This window comes from Cryptotermes secundus, unplaced genomic scaffold (assembly GCF_002891405.2).
Source record: "Cryptotermes secundus unplaced genomic scaffold, Csec_1.0 scaffold584, whole genome shotgun sequence".
Classification (NCBI taxonomy): Eukaryota; Metazoa; Arthropoda; class Insecta; order Blattodea; family Kalotermitidae; genus Cryptotermes; species Cryptotermes secundus.
In genome coordinates, this window is record NW_019735468.1 from 1,054,041 (window position 1) to 1,069,405 (window position 15,365).

General features: G+C 44.6%; 1 protein-coding gene and 1 pseudogene across 2 annotated transcripts in view; one reads left to right on the plus strand and one right to left on the minus strand.

The window, feature by feature from the left end:
• LOC111869358 (endoglucanase E-4) overlaps positions 1–15,365 on the plus strand; it is a 59,904-nt gene that overhangs the window by 26,077 nt on the left and 18,462 nt on the right. The window contains exons 1-4 of one of the 2 annotated variants that reach the window (XM_023860829.2): positions 4,936–5,052; positions 6,857–7,076; positions 7,950–8,045; positions 14,663–14,845. In XM_023860829.2, the coding sequence (XP_023716597.1) occupies positions 6,857–7,076; positions 7,950–8,045; positions 14,663–14,845 (499 nt within the window). In that variant the 5' untranslated portion in view covers positions 4,936–5,052. Of the gene's footprint in view, positions 1–4,935; positions 5,053–6,856; positions 7,077–7,949; positions 8,046–14,662; positions 14,846–15,365 lie in introns of those variants that run through there. The other variant, XM_023860828.2, reaches the window with a different exon arrangement.
• Positions 14,007–14,125, minus strand: LOC111869397 (annotated as a pseudogene).

The window sequence follows — 15,365 nt, forward strand, 5'->3', positions numbered from 1 at the left end:
ACAGTCAGAGTTAAAAGTACTTTACCGTCGATCAGTTTTTCTTGGCAACACGCTCACGATCAGAGATTTTTTTGGCAACTGAACCCTTGCGGTCAAAATCCTTACGTAACATCCTCTCTGACGAGATGATTTTGTCACTTACGAATAGGCTTGGCCTTTGTCAAATCTACCTATCGCACGTATAACATGTTTTCTGAATTTCCTGTTGTGGCAGATGCTGCATGGGGTGCCGCACGCTTTGCCACCTGTGCGGTACTTGTGGTTACTGATGTTGGGTGTCTTGTCGCAGTGCAGCTGCAAAAGACTGCTCTAGTGAGGTGAACTTAGAGGAGAACGACCTTCCAGAAGATCCCTTGGGAGCTCGTTGTGCTCTTCCACTTTGCAGCTCTCCTTTCGCATGGCTGCAGCCTCGATGTGACACGCTGGATGAGGGTGCTCCGCTCCTAGGGTGCAGTTGCAGTAGCTCGGTGTAGATTCTGTGTTTGTCTTATCAGGTCGTTATTGACTATGCAGATGGCCATCACCGCACCACAAACATCGAGGGGCTGCTTTCGGTTGCCCCAGACATGGACAAAGTAAGGCCAGTCTGAGCTCTATTCTAAGCTATTCCGCTTGAATATCTCTTGAGATTTTCGGTTTCTTTGTAAGGTAAGAAAGAATACAGGGAGGAGCTTGTCTGTTGGGTGCTATTCGAGTTTCCGTCATTTGCCTCACATTGATAACGTTGAAACCTAAGTCCTCAAGGCTGCTGGAAATATCTTCCCCTGGCGTGTCTGGGGGAAGGTGACGGATTACTGCTGTGGTATGCTTTCGGAATTTTTGGATAAAGTAAAATAGTGGAGATTGCTTTTCTGCAGGTAGGCCTTCATGGCTGAATAGTCCGCCGTTTAATTGCAATACAGGTTCCATTTGGTGTATTTTGGAACGCGCATTCTCCGTTGACGTAGTCTTTTAACTCGTTTTGGAGTCGAATGAAGTTTATGGTAGAAATCATTACTTTTGGGCGCCTTCTGCTCCTGTAGTGTATTCTCTGCGCCAGTAATCTGCGTGTCCATGTCAGTAGTTTTGAGTGGTGCGAAAGAGGTGCGAGTGACACTGATTTTAAAAGCAGCTTGACAGCTGCCGATGTTGAGACTGGTTTAGTCAACCTCTTGGTTGTTTGGGAGGTATTAGAGGTACGTGTCCTGTGTCTCTTTATTTCCTGGAAGTCGTCGTCCTGAGCCGTTTATTTCACTGAGGTTTTGTTCACCACTTTTTCTTCTCTGTGCACTCACCTTAAGGACGGCATTCAGTTCGTTCAGTGCTACCGCGTGCATGGTCTTAAAGAGCGCTAAAAAGCCGCTTCCCATTTAGACCTTCGCAAAAGTTTGCGCTCTTCTCCTCCGCGCTGTACACAACAGAGGTCCACTCAAAGCTTCCCCCCCCCAGCCGGGAAGGTTCTCAATGTCACCGAGTACTCCAAATACTTGTTGCACCACAGAAGCAGCTTCTGGGTATTTATTCATGATGGCATGACAATCAGATTTCAGCGATGCTAGCTGCTGTGTTCAGCATTTCCTGAATCCCAGTATTGGGACGTCCGACATCTTGGTTTACACGCCAAGTTCACTGTTTGTTTTGATGTTTCGGTCTCCTCCCTTCATGTTGCTGGGCCAACATTTTGTATGCATTTCTCGCCCGATACTTGGGAGCTATACATGTTCTGCTGAACTTCTTCAGCTCAGTGTACTTCACATCTACACAGACTGTCTCCCTGATGTCCAGTTTGGTGTTGCCCTCCTGTATGAATTCGCCTCCGAAGTGGATTCTTCCTTCGGTCCCCCCTCCTCCAAATTTCATGCAGTATTTCCTTCCAAGACTGTTTTAATGTTGGATCTTTCAAAGATCCTTGACTGACTAAGAAGAATATAAAACGTAAACTGTCATTGTGTCATTCCAGCGTTCTAGTTCACCTCTCTTTCCTTTGCTGTTCCTTTTTCATGCAAATTCCAAGGGACTGAGAGTTAATAACATATTTCATAAGAAGAAAATTGTGAATGCACGTATATTTTAACGTCAGACGCTGAAACAAGGAATTCAGGATGTCCTGAACAAGTGACTCGCAGAACTTTCAAACACTGTGGGTTATGCCACCGTGTATTCTGGTAGAGACTACACGTTGTCAAGCCAAAAGATCACAGTAATAATCTTCACTTTCCTGATGCATCAAAATCTCATGTAATGTAGTAGGATCGAGAAATTAAGGAAATTACTGTGTTCTGGGATGTAACGCCGTGTAGCCTGATAGATTATTACGGACATTTCTGTGAAACGTACTGCCTGTACGGGATAGAATAATACTCTGAGCATGGAGGCAGTACGTTCCACGAAACATCAGTAACAAACTGCCGTACTATATGGGCTCATAGCAAAAGATATGCTAACAATCACCCCCGTAAGAAACTCAAATCTCCTAAGAAACAGTTGACTCCGCTCAATATCAGATATTCCTCGCCCGGGTCTTGAACCCAGTACTTTCCTTCGTCACTGCCAGACTCGTGAGAAGAATCGCAGTGGTTACCCATGGACACGGCGGTTTGTACATGTTCGGCATCGGCAAGTACCTCTGGTTTGTTCAGATGTTAACCACTGCTGGAATGTTGTCAGATCTAGCATAACACTGTGCTTAATCACAGAAGGAAACCAATTCGTACTACACCGAGCCTTTTTAAATATGACGCAACGTTCCGGCCACGTGGAGACTTGACGTCAGCAGGAAACAATCACACGTCTCGCGTGTAGAAGAGTTTCAGGAAAGATTCTCAACTCAGTTGTAAAGGTAAATCAGTACTATTACGTGTTTCCTGTTAGGCGTATCTGTTGTGTAACCCTCATTTTCCTCTTCATGCAGATTTTATGCTTTGTTAAACTCGAGTGTGAGCAGACATGGATAAATCAGTAAGGTGAATTGTTACGGGTTTGACAACAGGGTTCGATTCTGTGCAAAGGCAGAGAATTTTCTTATCATTACGTCCCGACCAGCTGTAGGCAACACGTAACCTTCTGAACTGCTTCCGGCGTATTTCCCGGAATAACGCGGCCGAAATTAAAGCCGACCACTCACCTCCAGTTAATTCGCGGAGCTTTTCTTCCTCATGGCACGGCGCTTTGTGGTATATACATATTTTAAGGTGGATACATTTCATGAACAAATGCGAACGGACGAGTATGCGTTTGCGTGCTGGTCTTGTTCCCTGCGCCGTTCACACTGCATAGAGAATTCGCATCTCCTGATCGGGTCTGTTCACCATGTTTGCTACCGAATATCATATCAGCTTATGATAGCGGATGTGCTTTATCGCTGGCCACTCCTGAACACGAATTCACTTTCACGTGCTGCTCTGCTAGACAAACAAAGCGAAAGCGAACGAATGCATCAGTTAGCGTCCATTACGCAGTAAGAAACTTGATGAATTTGTCTGTTCGTTCGGCAACTTTAGAACGCCGCTTCTACAATCGATTCAACGTCGTTAACGATTATTCGATTAATTTACGAAGCTGTTAGCTGTTCAGTTGCTGGAACTAGTTAGTAATGACGTTTCGGAGAGTTGTTTGCGAAAGATGTCGTGTCTTATTCCTGGTGGCAGTGAGGAAACCCACGAACTCGAGGCGCTGGATTCGAAGTGAGTACCTCCGAATGCAAATCACTCTAACCCTAAGCCAACCCGGCCGGTAATAAAACAAAATCTTAATGGTGTACTCATGTGGAGTACATATTGATCATTTTTGCAACTTCGCCCTATTGCGAATTTGCATCCTGTATAGTACTGACGCTCGTTTATTGCAGAAAGAAATCAATGTCCGTGTTTCTATGGCCGCTTATCCAACTTGTACTTCTAAAGTCTCTTGGAAAAACTAAATGTTAAAAGTTCGTGTGGTTTGAGGGTCAGTTTGTGATGCCTTCGCTAACTAGAAGAGTGGCGAATTGTATATGACTGATCAGTGAATTAAACTGATATGGAGAGAAGCGGTTGTGCGTAACCGCGATGCTGTTCAAACATTTGCCTGGAGAAACAGGATAAAATCAGCAAAAACCTGTCAACATAGTCGGTGGCTCGGTCGGGATTCGTACCCTGCTCTTCCCGAATGCAAGTCTTGATCAACACCACTAAACTAACTTTCTCGGTAAGATATTGTAAGTTAACCCAACATACCAGCCTTTGTTCGTAATGCTACTCGGGACTAAAATTATTACAAACTCCGTGATCTGTAGTCCGCAAGCTAACTATACCGACCGAGTGACCACCGCTTGTCTGCGAAGTTAGTTCCAACTTTTGCGGATAGAGGGTGTCACGTGGTCAGCGCAGCGGATCCCCATGGTCGTTAATCTCGGTTTTATAGACCAGGCTAAAATTATTATTTTGGTGTATTTCTTAAAACATCGAGAAATATTTAAGATAAGATCTAGAAATCTTCGTTAAAATCTGTTGTATGCACAGATGAATCTTTTTTGTTTGTCTGATTTCAGCTTCATGTGGGGAGCGTGTATGTTTCACTCATATAAACAAAATTCAATTTGCCTAAGCACTCACTTCTGATGTTTATCATCCACACCAAATTTAATCGAAATCCACTGAATGGTTTCGGAAATCAAACATGGGAGACGTGAATCAACTCGGCAGCATTACCACACTGTGCATAAGGTGCAAAGGATGCACTGTGTGCTCTGACGATAGAATCAATATTCGTTCCTTGCTTGTAGCACGGACATTGTCTCCCAACGAAAACAAGTGTCACGAGAAACTGAATGCCGCAGCTTTATCAAGGCCTGCTGCTTCTGTGTGTGGTGGACCCACTGCGGGAAGTAAGCCAACGGTGATGGCCTTGTGTTCTCAGGTACTATTCCCATGAATCATCAACCAAAACTGCCGTCCAGATCATTCATCGGGTTACAGGATCCAAATCAGTTGATCTCCGCTCCGTGCCCTCACCACCTGATCCTGGAACTGGCGGGGGTTTCCCCATACATCAAGCACGACTGCAAGACACGCGACGCGCCAAAAAAGCCTCGAGGTTAGGAAGTTCTGTATATATGACTCGGTCATGTCTTGGATATTAAAATTATGATAATTTGATCATAGCAGCTCACATATGCTAAATAACTGGGGGACCGAAATATTTTAGTCAAGCCTCAGCGTGCTTGTACAGTAACTCGATCCTCATCTGTACAGTAAATACAGTGTAGCTTCCCGGAGTTTAACCTAGTTCAAGAAGGGGCAGTTGTACGCGTCTGCGGCTAAAAGAGTTTTAACTGCGCAGTTGAGCATCTTACATTATATCATATTTTCCGAAGTATTTCAGAATGGAATGGTTAATTATTTAATGGATTTAAGCTCTAATTTATAGAAGTCTGCCCCCGCTTAGTACCAGGTAAGAGTAACCAAGTAACTCCAAGGAGCATAGTTCTTCGTGAGGAGCCAATATTCCCCCAGCGTAACAAGACAGTCCCGTCCTCCTGTGGAACCAAAACGGTGGGGCGTTGAGATTTTTGTTTATCTGAGTCCGAAATCAGCAGGTTCGGGGTTCCAGTGAAGAGAGAAGGTAGCAATGAAGTGGATGAAAAGTGCATGAAGTGTATTCATGATTACTTAATACGCCGGATGTTATTACTACGCCTAAATGAAAGATAGACGGGACATGTAGCACGCACGGCAGAAATTATAAATCGGTACAGGATTATATTGAAGGGAGACTGTTTGGGGGACCAAGGCGTAGATGGAAGGATAATATTAGAATTGATTTTTAAAGAAAGGGGTATGGAGGTATGGACAGAATTCAACTAGCTTGGGGTGGGGTCCAGTGGCGGATTCTTTTGAAAACGGGAATAACAGTTACGGTTACATTTCTTGATGATCTGAGCAACCATGACATTCTCGAGAATGACTCTGTACCATGGAGTTGGTTGTTGTGTCGTTATTTTCTTACATTTCAGACCCAGTTGCTCACAATGTGTATTGCCGGAACTATCCCAGATTTTTACAATGCCAGATTTATTACGTAACCTGCTTCATTCTCCCTAGATATAAGAAATTTTTGTTTTCATAATCCTGATAATCGTAAAAATATGTACTTATTTTCTTTCCTTGGAATTTAAGCGGTTGTATAAGTGGTCTCGCCGGTCACGGTAGCCGAGCGGTCTAAGGCATGTACTGTCTTCGCTCGCTTGGAAACCGGGATCATGGGTTCGAATCCCACTCAGGGCATGGATGTTTAGTTTGTGTGTGTGCGTTTTTCTGTGTTTGTGTACAGGTAGAGGCCTTGCGACGAGCTGATCACCCGCCCAAGGAGTCCTACCGAATGTGTAAGATCTAGAAAAACCGAAGTGAAACGGAGAAGTTCATGGAGGTAGGCCTAGGCCCACTGGGGCTCTAGTGCCAATGAGAAAAAAAAGAAAAAAAGAAAAGAATATGTGGTCTAGTGGTCAGAGTTCCTGGCTACAGATCCAGGGGTACCGGGTTCGATTCCCGGCGCTGCCAGATTTTCTGAGAAGTAGTGGGTCTGGAACGGGGTCCACTCAGCTATTTGAATGGAAAAATAGCGGCTTCGGTCTATAAGACCGAAATTAACGGCCGTGGGGATTCGTTGCGTTGACCACGCGACACCCTCTATCCGCTAAAGTAGGCACTAACTTCGCCGACAAGCGGCGGTCGCTCGGTCGGTATAGTTCGGTTGCGGACTGAAGCAACGGAGGGTTTTTCTTTGTGTATTTCAAGAAGTTTACATAGCCTACCCTATTGCAGAAACGTATAATTTCTTGACGGCGTGACTCGTTAATTCTCGTTTTTCATGATTTTAAGATATGATTTTTTTTTTTCAGATGGGGGACAGTTTGATGTTGGCGATGGTGACGACACTCGGCGTGGTAGTGGCGGCGTCAGACTACAACTACTCCCACGTGCTGGAACTCTCTCTCTTGTTTTATGAGGCTCAGAGATCGGGGAAACTTCCAACAGATAACAGAGTATCCTGGAGGGGAGATTCTGCATTAGATGACCGTGGACAAAATGGCGAAGACCTCACGGGAGGTTACTATGACGGTAAGAATGAATACGTCACGAATCTGCGCAATAGCCATATAGTGTTTACATTGAAACATTTTTCTGTGCTAGATACTTCCTTCGGTTATCAGCTTCTATAAAAGATCTAATTTAAGTTGCTAAATCTGATGCCCACTGTCTGTTAGTTCGATAAACAGCCTCTTCCTTTCCTTTCAAAACCACTGCGAATGTTATACTGTTATTTTAGGACCGCCTCTGTGGTCTAGTGGTCAGAGTTCCTAGTTACAGATCCAGAGGTCCGGGTTCGATTCCCGGCGTTACCAAATTTACTGAGAAGTAGTGGGTCTGGAACGGGGTGCACTCAGCCTCGTGACGATAATTGAGGAGCTGTTTCAAGGAAATAGCGGCTCCGGTCTAGAAAACCGAAATTAACGGCCGTGGGTATTCGTTCCGCTGACCATGCGACACCCTCAATCCGCAAAATTTGGCACCAAACTTCGCCGACAAGCGGCGGTCGCTCGGTCGGTATAGTTCGCTTGCGGACTAAAATCAGGGAGTTTGTTTGTTTGGCCCATGTAGCACAACTGACACGGCTTGATATGTGAATCTCAATAGATACAGGATGCGATGATATGGATTGGATTGTTTTGGCTGAGAATAGGGACCAGTGGAGGGCTACTGTGAACACGGTAATGAAACTTCGTGTTGCATAAAATGTTTGGAAATTCTTGAGTAGCTGCATCATTGACGGTTTCTCAAGAAGAGCTCAGCTCCGTGGAGTTAGTTGGTCAGTCAGTTAAATTAAATGGTTTGGCACAGCAGATCAACGGGATTCCTATGAGCGCAACACTGTTATTACAGGAACATTTCAATTTTGTTTTAATTAATGTAATTATGCTTTCGTTCTTGCAGCTGGAGACTTCGTCAAGTTCGGATTCACGATGGCAAGCACCACTACGCTTCTGGCATGGGGTTATCTCTCCTATAGAGACGCTTACGAATCAGCAGGTAAGTGGCGGCGTTAACTCACCCTTACTGGGGCATATCAAGTGTAAATTCAAAATACATTGAAGAAAGCAGTCTTCTGGGATGTGGCGCCGTGTAGATATTGTGTTAACCGACGTTTCGGAGGAACATATCGCCTCCATCTTAATCTGCTCACGCTGGTTCCTCGCTCGCGAATTTTCACCTTTTTTCTTCTTCCCTGAAGATGGAGGTGATATGTTCCTCCGAAACGCCGGTTAACACTATCTACACGGCGCTATATCCCAGAAGACTGCTTTCTTCATAGTCACGCCGTGAAAACCTCAAATCTTAAAATGCATTTTCTGTCCTTTCACATAACGAATACATACTGTTGAAACGGTCCTACTGACGCCACGGTAATTCACAGTTCCTCTCAGTAAGGAAACAGCCAAGCGAGACATCACTGAGGTTTCATAAAGAATGTGCATTTGCAAAGTAACGGCACGCTGACATCAGTTCTGCCAGAGGAATCCAAGTAAACTATGGCCAGCTCCTTCCAAATATCTTCCAGATCCCCTTGGTTGATTTAATTACATTTCTCTAACTGGTTATGCGATATCGCGTTCGATGAGAGGATAATTAATAATAGATTGTAAAGGGTTCTGGCGATGGTGTACAATACTCAGAATTACTGGATTCTTGGACTTTGTCCATCGTCCGGTATTCTAGAAACTAGAAAACGCAACGTTTCGGAAAATGGATCTGTTTCTATCCTCAGGTGAGGGGGGGGGAAGACACCTACTAAGTTTGGTCCCTTAGAAAGAGCTAACCTCAGTCACTGGCTTCAGGTGTCTCCATCCTTACATGAGGACGGAAACATCCATTTTCTGAAACGTTGCGTTTTCTAGTTTCTAGAATACCGGACGATGGACAAAGTAAAAAAACTCAGTAATTTCTGAGGACAGTTAATGCTTGGTGAGTTGGGACGGATGTGACAGGCAGCAACCGTAACTTATTTGAAGGTTTTCCTACAGGGATTGAGAAAAATACGAAAAACTTCAGTCAAGATAGCTGATTGACCATCGTGCCGGAAATTAAACCCAGAGCAAGCTTGCGGGCGGGCTTCCACGAGCCTAGCGATTCCAATTGGAAGTCCATTGACGTCAGATAATCGTAATGATTGATACACAGTCGTTAAATAATAAAAAATATAAAGTAAGAGTACTTACTACTCACTCCTTAGTTACTCACAACTCATTAAAACTAGTGCATACGCCGTTAAGATGGGCAGGGAATGTAGCACGAATGGGGGAAGACGAATGCATATAGGATGTTGGTCGGAAAGCCAGAAGGAAAGAGACCACTGGAAGACCAAGGCGTAGATGGGTGGACAATATTAAAATGGATCTTAAACAGATAGGATGGGATGGTATGGATTGGATTAATCTGGATCAGGATATGGACCAGTGGAGGGCGCTTGTGAACTCGGTACTGAACCTTTAGGTTCCATAAAATGCTGGGATGTCCTTGAGTAGCTGCACAATTGGCAGCTTCTCAAGAAGGGCCCAGATCCATGAGTGAGTGCGTGATACGCCCATTGAAATTCAACGGGAATAGTTTATTTCGTACCGTCAACCTTCATCACCTTTCTTTCTTTCTTTCTTTCTTTCTTTCTTTCTTTCTTTACCCTTTTCATACCTGACCTCCTTCATTCTCTCTGTTGACCCTTTAATGCCCCGTGGTCATTATATGTACCACCTGCTTCAACGTATTAAAACTTTGCATTCTCCCGACAGATTGTACATGAATGTTTCCTGTGATCCTCACAGGATTCGAGCGGTTTCTCTAAACGGCATTAACCCGTTGGTTATTTGTGTTTCCTATGAGGTACGAACTGAATTTTATATATACACGTAATTTAGAAGACAGTCTGAAGGGTTAAAACAGTGAATAAAATTGCACTTCTCTCCTTCAGATGGTACAGTTTAGAAGCTACGAACAATAAAGCAGGCACTCACAGCTAGGTAACAGACATAGTTATATACCGTCTCGTATTATATATATATTTATATTCTCGTGCGCGCACACAACACACGCACGCACACAAGCTTATCAGGTGCAGACATGTAACAGGAATTTGCTGTATCTACAGTAATCGGATTCCTATTGTTATTATTATTATTAGTAGTAGTAGCAGCAGCAGCAGTACCAGTAGCAGTAGCAGCAGCAGTGGGCCTTGAATTCCATCTCGTCTAATCAGTGTCATGATAACAATACTTGCCAAGGCTTCCTCTCAGTTACAGCCCAGCGGGTGGCATGTATTCCACCCCTTTCTTCCCCCGGTCCTCTTTTCATCCTTTTTGGGGCCATATTTGAGTTAATTAGCTGAACTGACAGCAGAGGTGGGATAATATTCTGATTTATTGATGTCAGGAACATGAATACAGGTTACCTGGGCTCTTTCTGGCGTCTGCATTATTTAATCATGTGGTTAATTATCGTCGAATGGCATGGTAAACCCTAAGATACCGGGGAAGAACCTGCAGTGGATACTTCAAGGCGCCATCCGGTTTTCAGCACAAAGGACTGAGAAAAATTACGAACAGGTGGCCAATGAATAGGACAAGATTCGAATGTAGTAGTCCATTTTGGTTTTGGGTATTTTTCGATGCTTCGTTTTCGTACAGTTTTCTTTCAGAACAGATGAGGGTGTCACCAGCATTTTGTATTGACTGGAACGGAAATATTCCGCTCTCCTGTGATTTGGGCCGTGTAGTTTGGTAGAGTGGATCAACGTTTCGAAGGAACCTGGTGCTTCCACCTCAGGCATGCCTGCTGCCTCAACTTTATGGCCCCTGAAATGGAGGTAGCAGACCCCTCCGGAACGTTTGTGCCACCTACCAAACTACATTGTGTCACTTCCCAGGCGACCGCCTTCTTGATACTCATCACAGTGAGAACCACATCTTCTATGTACTTTATATGTGGTCAGCATGGCCACCAATGCAAAAGCATGGTCTTAAACCCCTACGGGAGTCTTCGCTCAGTAATAGAATTCTGCTATTACTTATTCTCGTCTTCACTTAATAGGTACGAGTGTATTGTGACATGCGGACCCGTTGCTAAGCGGTGACTTTGCAAACGACCGTTTCTGGGCAACGGCTCGATTAACACGTTCCCACGGCAACGAATGCGCACGCACGGGGTATTTGTACGCGGTCAGTGCTGATATGTTAAAAGCAAGGGACAAAGTCGTTTGTTAGGCAGTTCTGGACTGAGCGCGCGAACCTGAAGAATCTCCACTGCTAGAAGCCGTTGCCAGGGGAATGGCTGATGAAGACATAGCAGGCTGGAAATAGTCTTATCGGGCGCTGTGGTGATTATCTATGGTGCAGTAAATGATTGTAGTTCCGAGCCGTATGTATAAGTGATCATTAAACCATTCACCAAACCAAACCACGTATGTAGTCACACACATGCGACAGTATATTGCCTGTATGGGCCTTAAAATCACCTTTGTTGTATTCCTTTCTATGTCTCAAATCTTCGCCCTACAGGTTTGGGATTCCTTGCTATGACAGATCATGTGTTGTCATCCATATTAGTTACATTGTCCTTCCATTCCGTGCTATGTGCAGTCAACCATAGCTGCACTGTCTCACGTTCGTACATAGCCATGATCAAAGCGGGATTCGATCCCACGATCTATGTTCGAACATTTGGCAGAAATCATGTAGAACTTATGTTACAAATACACATTCTGATCACTGTCATTACAGAAAAGACGTCTTCTTGCGTTTCGTTCTGCCTGTGTTTAACTCGACACTGCAGAAGACTCCTCTGAGCACTTTTTAAGATTTGGGTTGACGCTTTGAAGAGAACAAGCCGTGTGTCAGTTGCCAGTGGCACTGAGTTTTAATGTGGTTCAGAAAATGTAAGTGGTAATTTTAGGAACCGTACGTCTTTAATTAAATATCGAGTTATTAATTAGTAAGGTTAGTCGGATTCTTCCTACACAGGATTAGCTTGGCACTTTTTACATTAATATCCGTATTTACGTGGGTTGTAAGTGCAACTGGAGATGGTGGAGTTGAATCGTTGCCATGGCGCCCGCGACTAACACGAAGACGTTGGGAAGAGTAACCATAACAACACGTGTGACGTTGGAAAGACAATTTGCTGGAAATAACTTCCCTCTCAAGAACACGTTTGCAGGACCACAAGCCGCTTCAGAGCCGCCTTCACGTGAACATATGTGCGAGGTAAGGTAGAGTCCCCAGCGCTTATTAAGCACGACATTATTAAAATATGAGAGGGTGGGAGGGAGCAGCCTCACATATTAGCCTCGGCAATGGATAGATATGAAGAGTAAACCTCAAACTTCTTGCGCTGTATCCCCAGTATCCACTGGATACGAAGTCGGTTGGGTCCCAGCGTCGATCTGGACGTTGCGTCGATCCCTGCCTGGAATCGAACCCCTGTCGTCCGGCCCATAGCCAATCATTAAGCTGACTTCCGTTCCGGTTCAGGTATGCCCGAGTTAAGTGAAAACGGGTACCCTGATCCAAAGCTCCAATTCAGGAAGACCCCCAGAGGTTTGGCCTGTTCGGAATGGAAGTAGGGGCACCCAGTAGCGTAGTTGGTTGAGGCATTATGCTACAAGCCGGAAGGTCGGGGGTTCAAGTCCTGATCAGCTGGATTTTTTTTAGTTAACCTAATCCTTACAGGCGCGCTGTGGCTCTGGGGTCGACTAAGCCTCTAACAAAAATGAGTACCAGGAATATTCCTGGGGGTAAAGGGCGGCCGGCGCGTAAGGCTGACAACCTCACCGCCATCTCTGAGCCGATTGTCTAGAGAAAATGTGGGAGCCCCGACGTCTCACAACCCTATGGGCCTCCACGGCCTGTTACAGGGATAGCCTCGAAATGGAAGTGAGTGAAGGGGACTGATATTATTTTGTCTCCATTCGCTTTGTCCGGAGAATACAGCTCTTGATACTACTGAACAGCATTTTATCAGGCCAGTCGGTCTTTCAGGGCTTCCACTTTACTTGTATCATCCATTTTGCTATTGATCGAAAGTCTCAAGTAAAATACGTAAAGCGCAGTAGAACAAGCAGTTCGTTGTATTCATTTCTGTCATATTATAGGACATTTTCGAGAAAATGGCTCAAAGGTCCTAAACTGACAAGCTGCAAGCCTCAAATGGCGATGCGGTGAGTGCAACACATGATACCTACTGACATGGTGGAAGTACTCTTCGTCAGTTTTCTATATCCTGATCCCTATTTACTCATTTATCTCTTCTGCATAGCATCAGACCGTCTGTGGGGCTCACTAAGGTTACTGTCTAATGGTTGCCAGAGTTTCCTTCTTCGGGGCAGAACGGCCGGGCCGTGAAGCTCATCACTCGCCTCCATTTAATGCCGAGGTTAACGCGTGGAGCTATATCTCAACTTCCTCATATGACTGCATGGCGTGACGCTTAATTACGGGAACAATTCTGCCTTTACCTTACCTTATTTATACTACCCACTACATAAAAACCTGAATACGGGTCTCATTTTGTAGTGGTTCAAGTTTCCAAATACGTAATGGTTTGGTAATTTATGTTAGTTATATTTCCTTAGGAGTCTTTCCTTTTTATGTATTTTATTGTTACTTCTATCGCGTATATTTAGGCTGACAGATGCGTTTGGTTCATGTGTGCGTACAAAAAAAAAAAAGTAAAGCTACCCCCCAACAGGCCGTGAAGGTCCATACCATTTTGAGACGTCGAGGTTCCCACATTTTCTCTAGACAGTCGGCTCACAGATGGAGGTAAGTTTGTCAGCCTTACGTGCCGGTCGCCCTTTACCCGCTAGGAAGATTCCGGGTACTCATTTATGTTAGAGGCTGAGTCGACCCCAGGGCCATAGTGCGGCTGGAAGGATTAGGTAAAGTGAAAAAATCCACCTCGGGACTCGAGCCCGCGACCTTCCGGCTTATAGCGTAGTGCCTCAACCAACTACAGTACGTGGTGTTCCCAAGCGGTCATGCATCCAAGTACTAACCACGCCCAATGCTGCTTAATTGCCGTGATCGGACGAGAACCGGTGTTTTCAACATGGTATGGCCGTTGGCAATGTGTGTAGGTAGGATATTTGATATAAGATCTGCTATGAGAATTGTCATCAGTCAAAATACAGCAGATATGCGCAGCTGATGCACACTGTATCTGCACACCTACCAATCAGTCCTACCAGATGCCTTAGAGATTCATAATTTTAGAATCAATTATGAATTGGAACAGACCACATGCCCTAACCCATTGTATTTTGAGGAGGGGGCGGAGGAAAATTTAATAATGAAAGTAGCTTTGTATTTTTATGCTTTATACGTACAACACGTGTAAGGTCATTGTCTTTGTATTATTGTGTTTTATGTTTATGTAACTGAATGAAGATTTTAATTATATTTTAAAATTGGGCCCTAATTCAGATGCTGAACAAACACATCCATTTAGATACGAGTGTCTGCATTATAGCGTATACACACATTTCTCTTTGTCTGTGATCCGACTTGGATGGGACTACAAAAAGTGCGGTACACCGGGTGTGGCAGGCGTCCCTCTTCGCGTGTTACGTTTGTGTGTTTCACTCATACTGACATTGCCTACAGGGCAAGCCAAGTACGGACTGAGCACCATCAAGTGGGCGGCAGATTACTTCATCAAGTGCCACGTGAGCCCAAACGAATTGTACGGCCAAGTGGGGGACTTCAACCTGGATCACACCTTCTGGGGCCGACCAGAGGACCTCAGCATGTCAAGACCAGCCTACAAGATCGACACTCAGCACCCAGGTGAGTGTGCATTTTGCCATGGCACTACCACATGAATTTTGTTCGATATTACTGTAAAGGCGGGAAAGAGGCGCGACACTGTTCAGACGCGGAACTAAGTCGTGAATTTGTCCTGGGCTCTGGTGATAAGGGGAGCGCTTTTACTAGTTATGGAACGTCCTTAAGTTGAAGTTCAGGGAAGAGCTAATTACCATATTTCCTTTGATGCCACTCGGTCGGCATAGAAACGAAAAAACTTAAGAGGGATGCATAGAGCGACAGACAGCAAAAGTTGATCTCATAAGATACCTTTTATTTTTTCAAAATTAGGAAAGTAGACAAATGCCTGAACAGTCTCTTTGGTATTTTGTGTCTGTATTTAATTCTGTTTTATTAAATTGATTGTAATTTTATTAAGTGTATGCAACCCGACAGTTTCTAATTAAAAGGTAAAGATATCCCTGTAACAGGCCGTGGGGGCTCATGAGGTTGTGAGACATCGAGGCTCCCACGTTTTCTAGACAGTCGGCTTACAGACGGC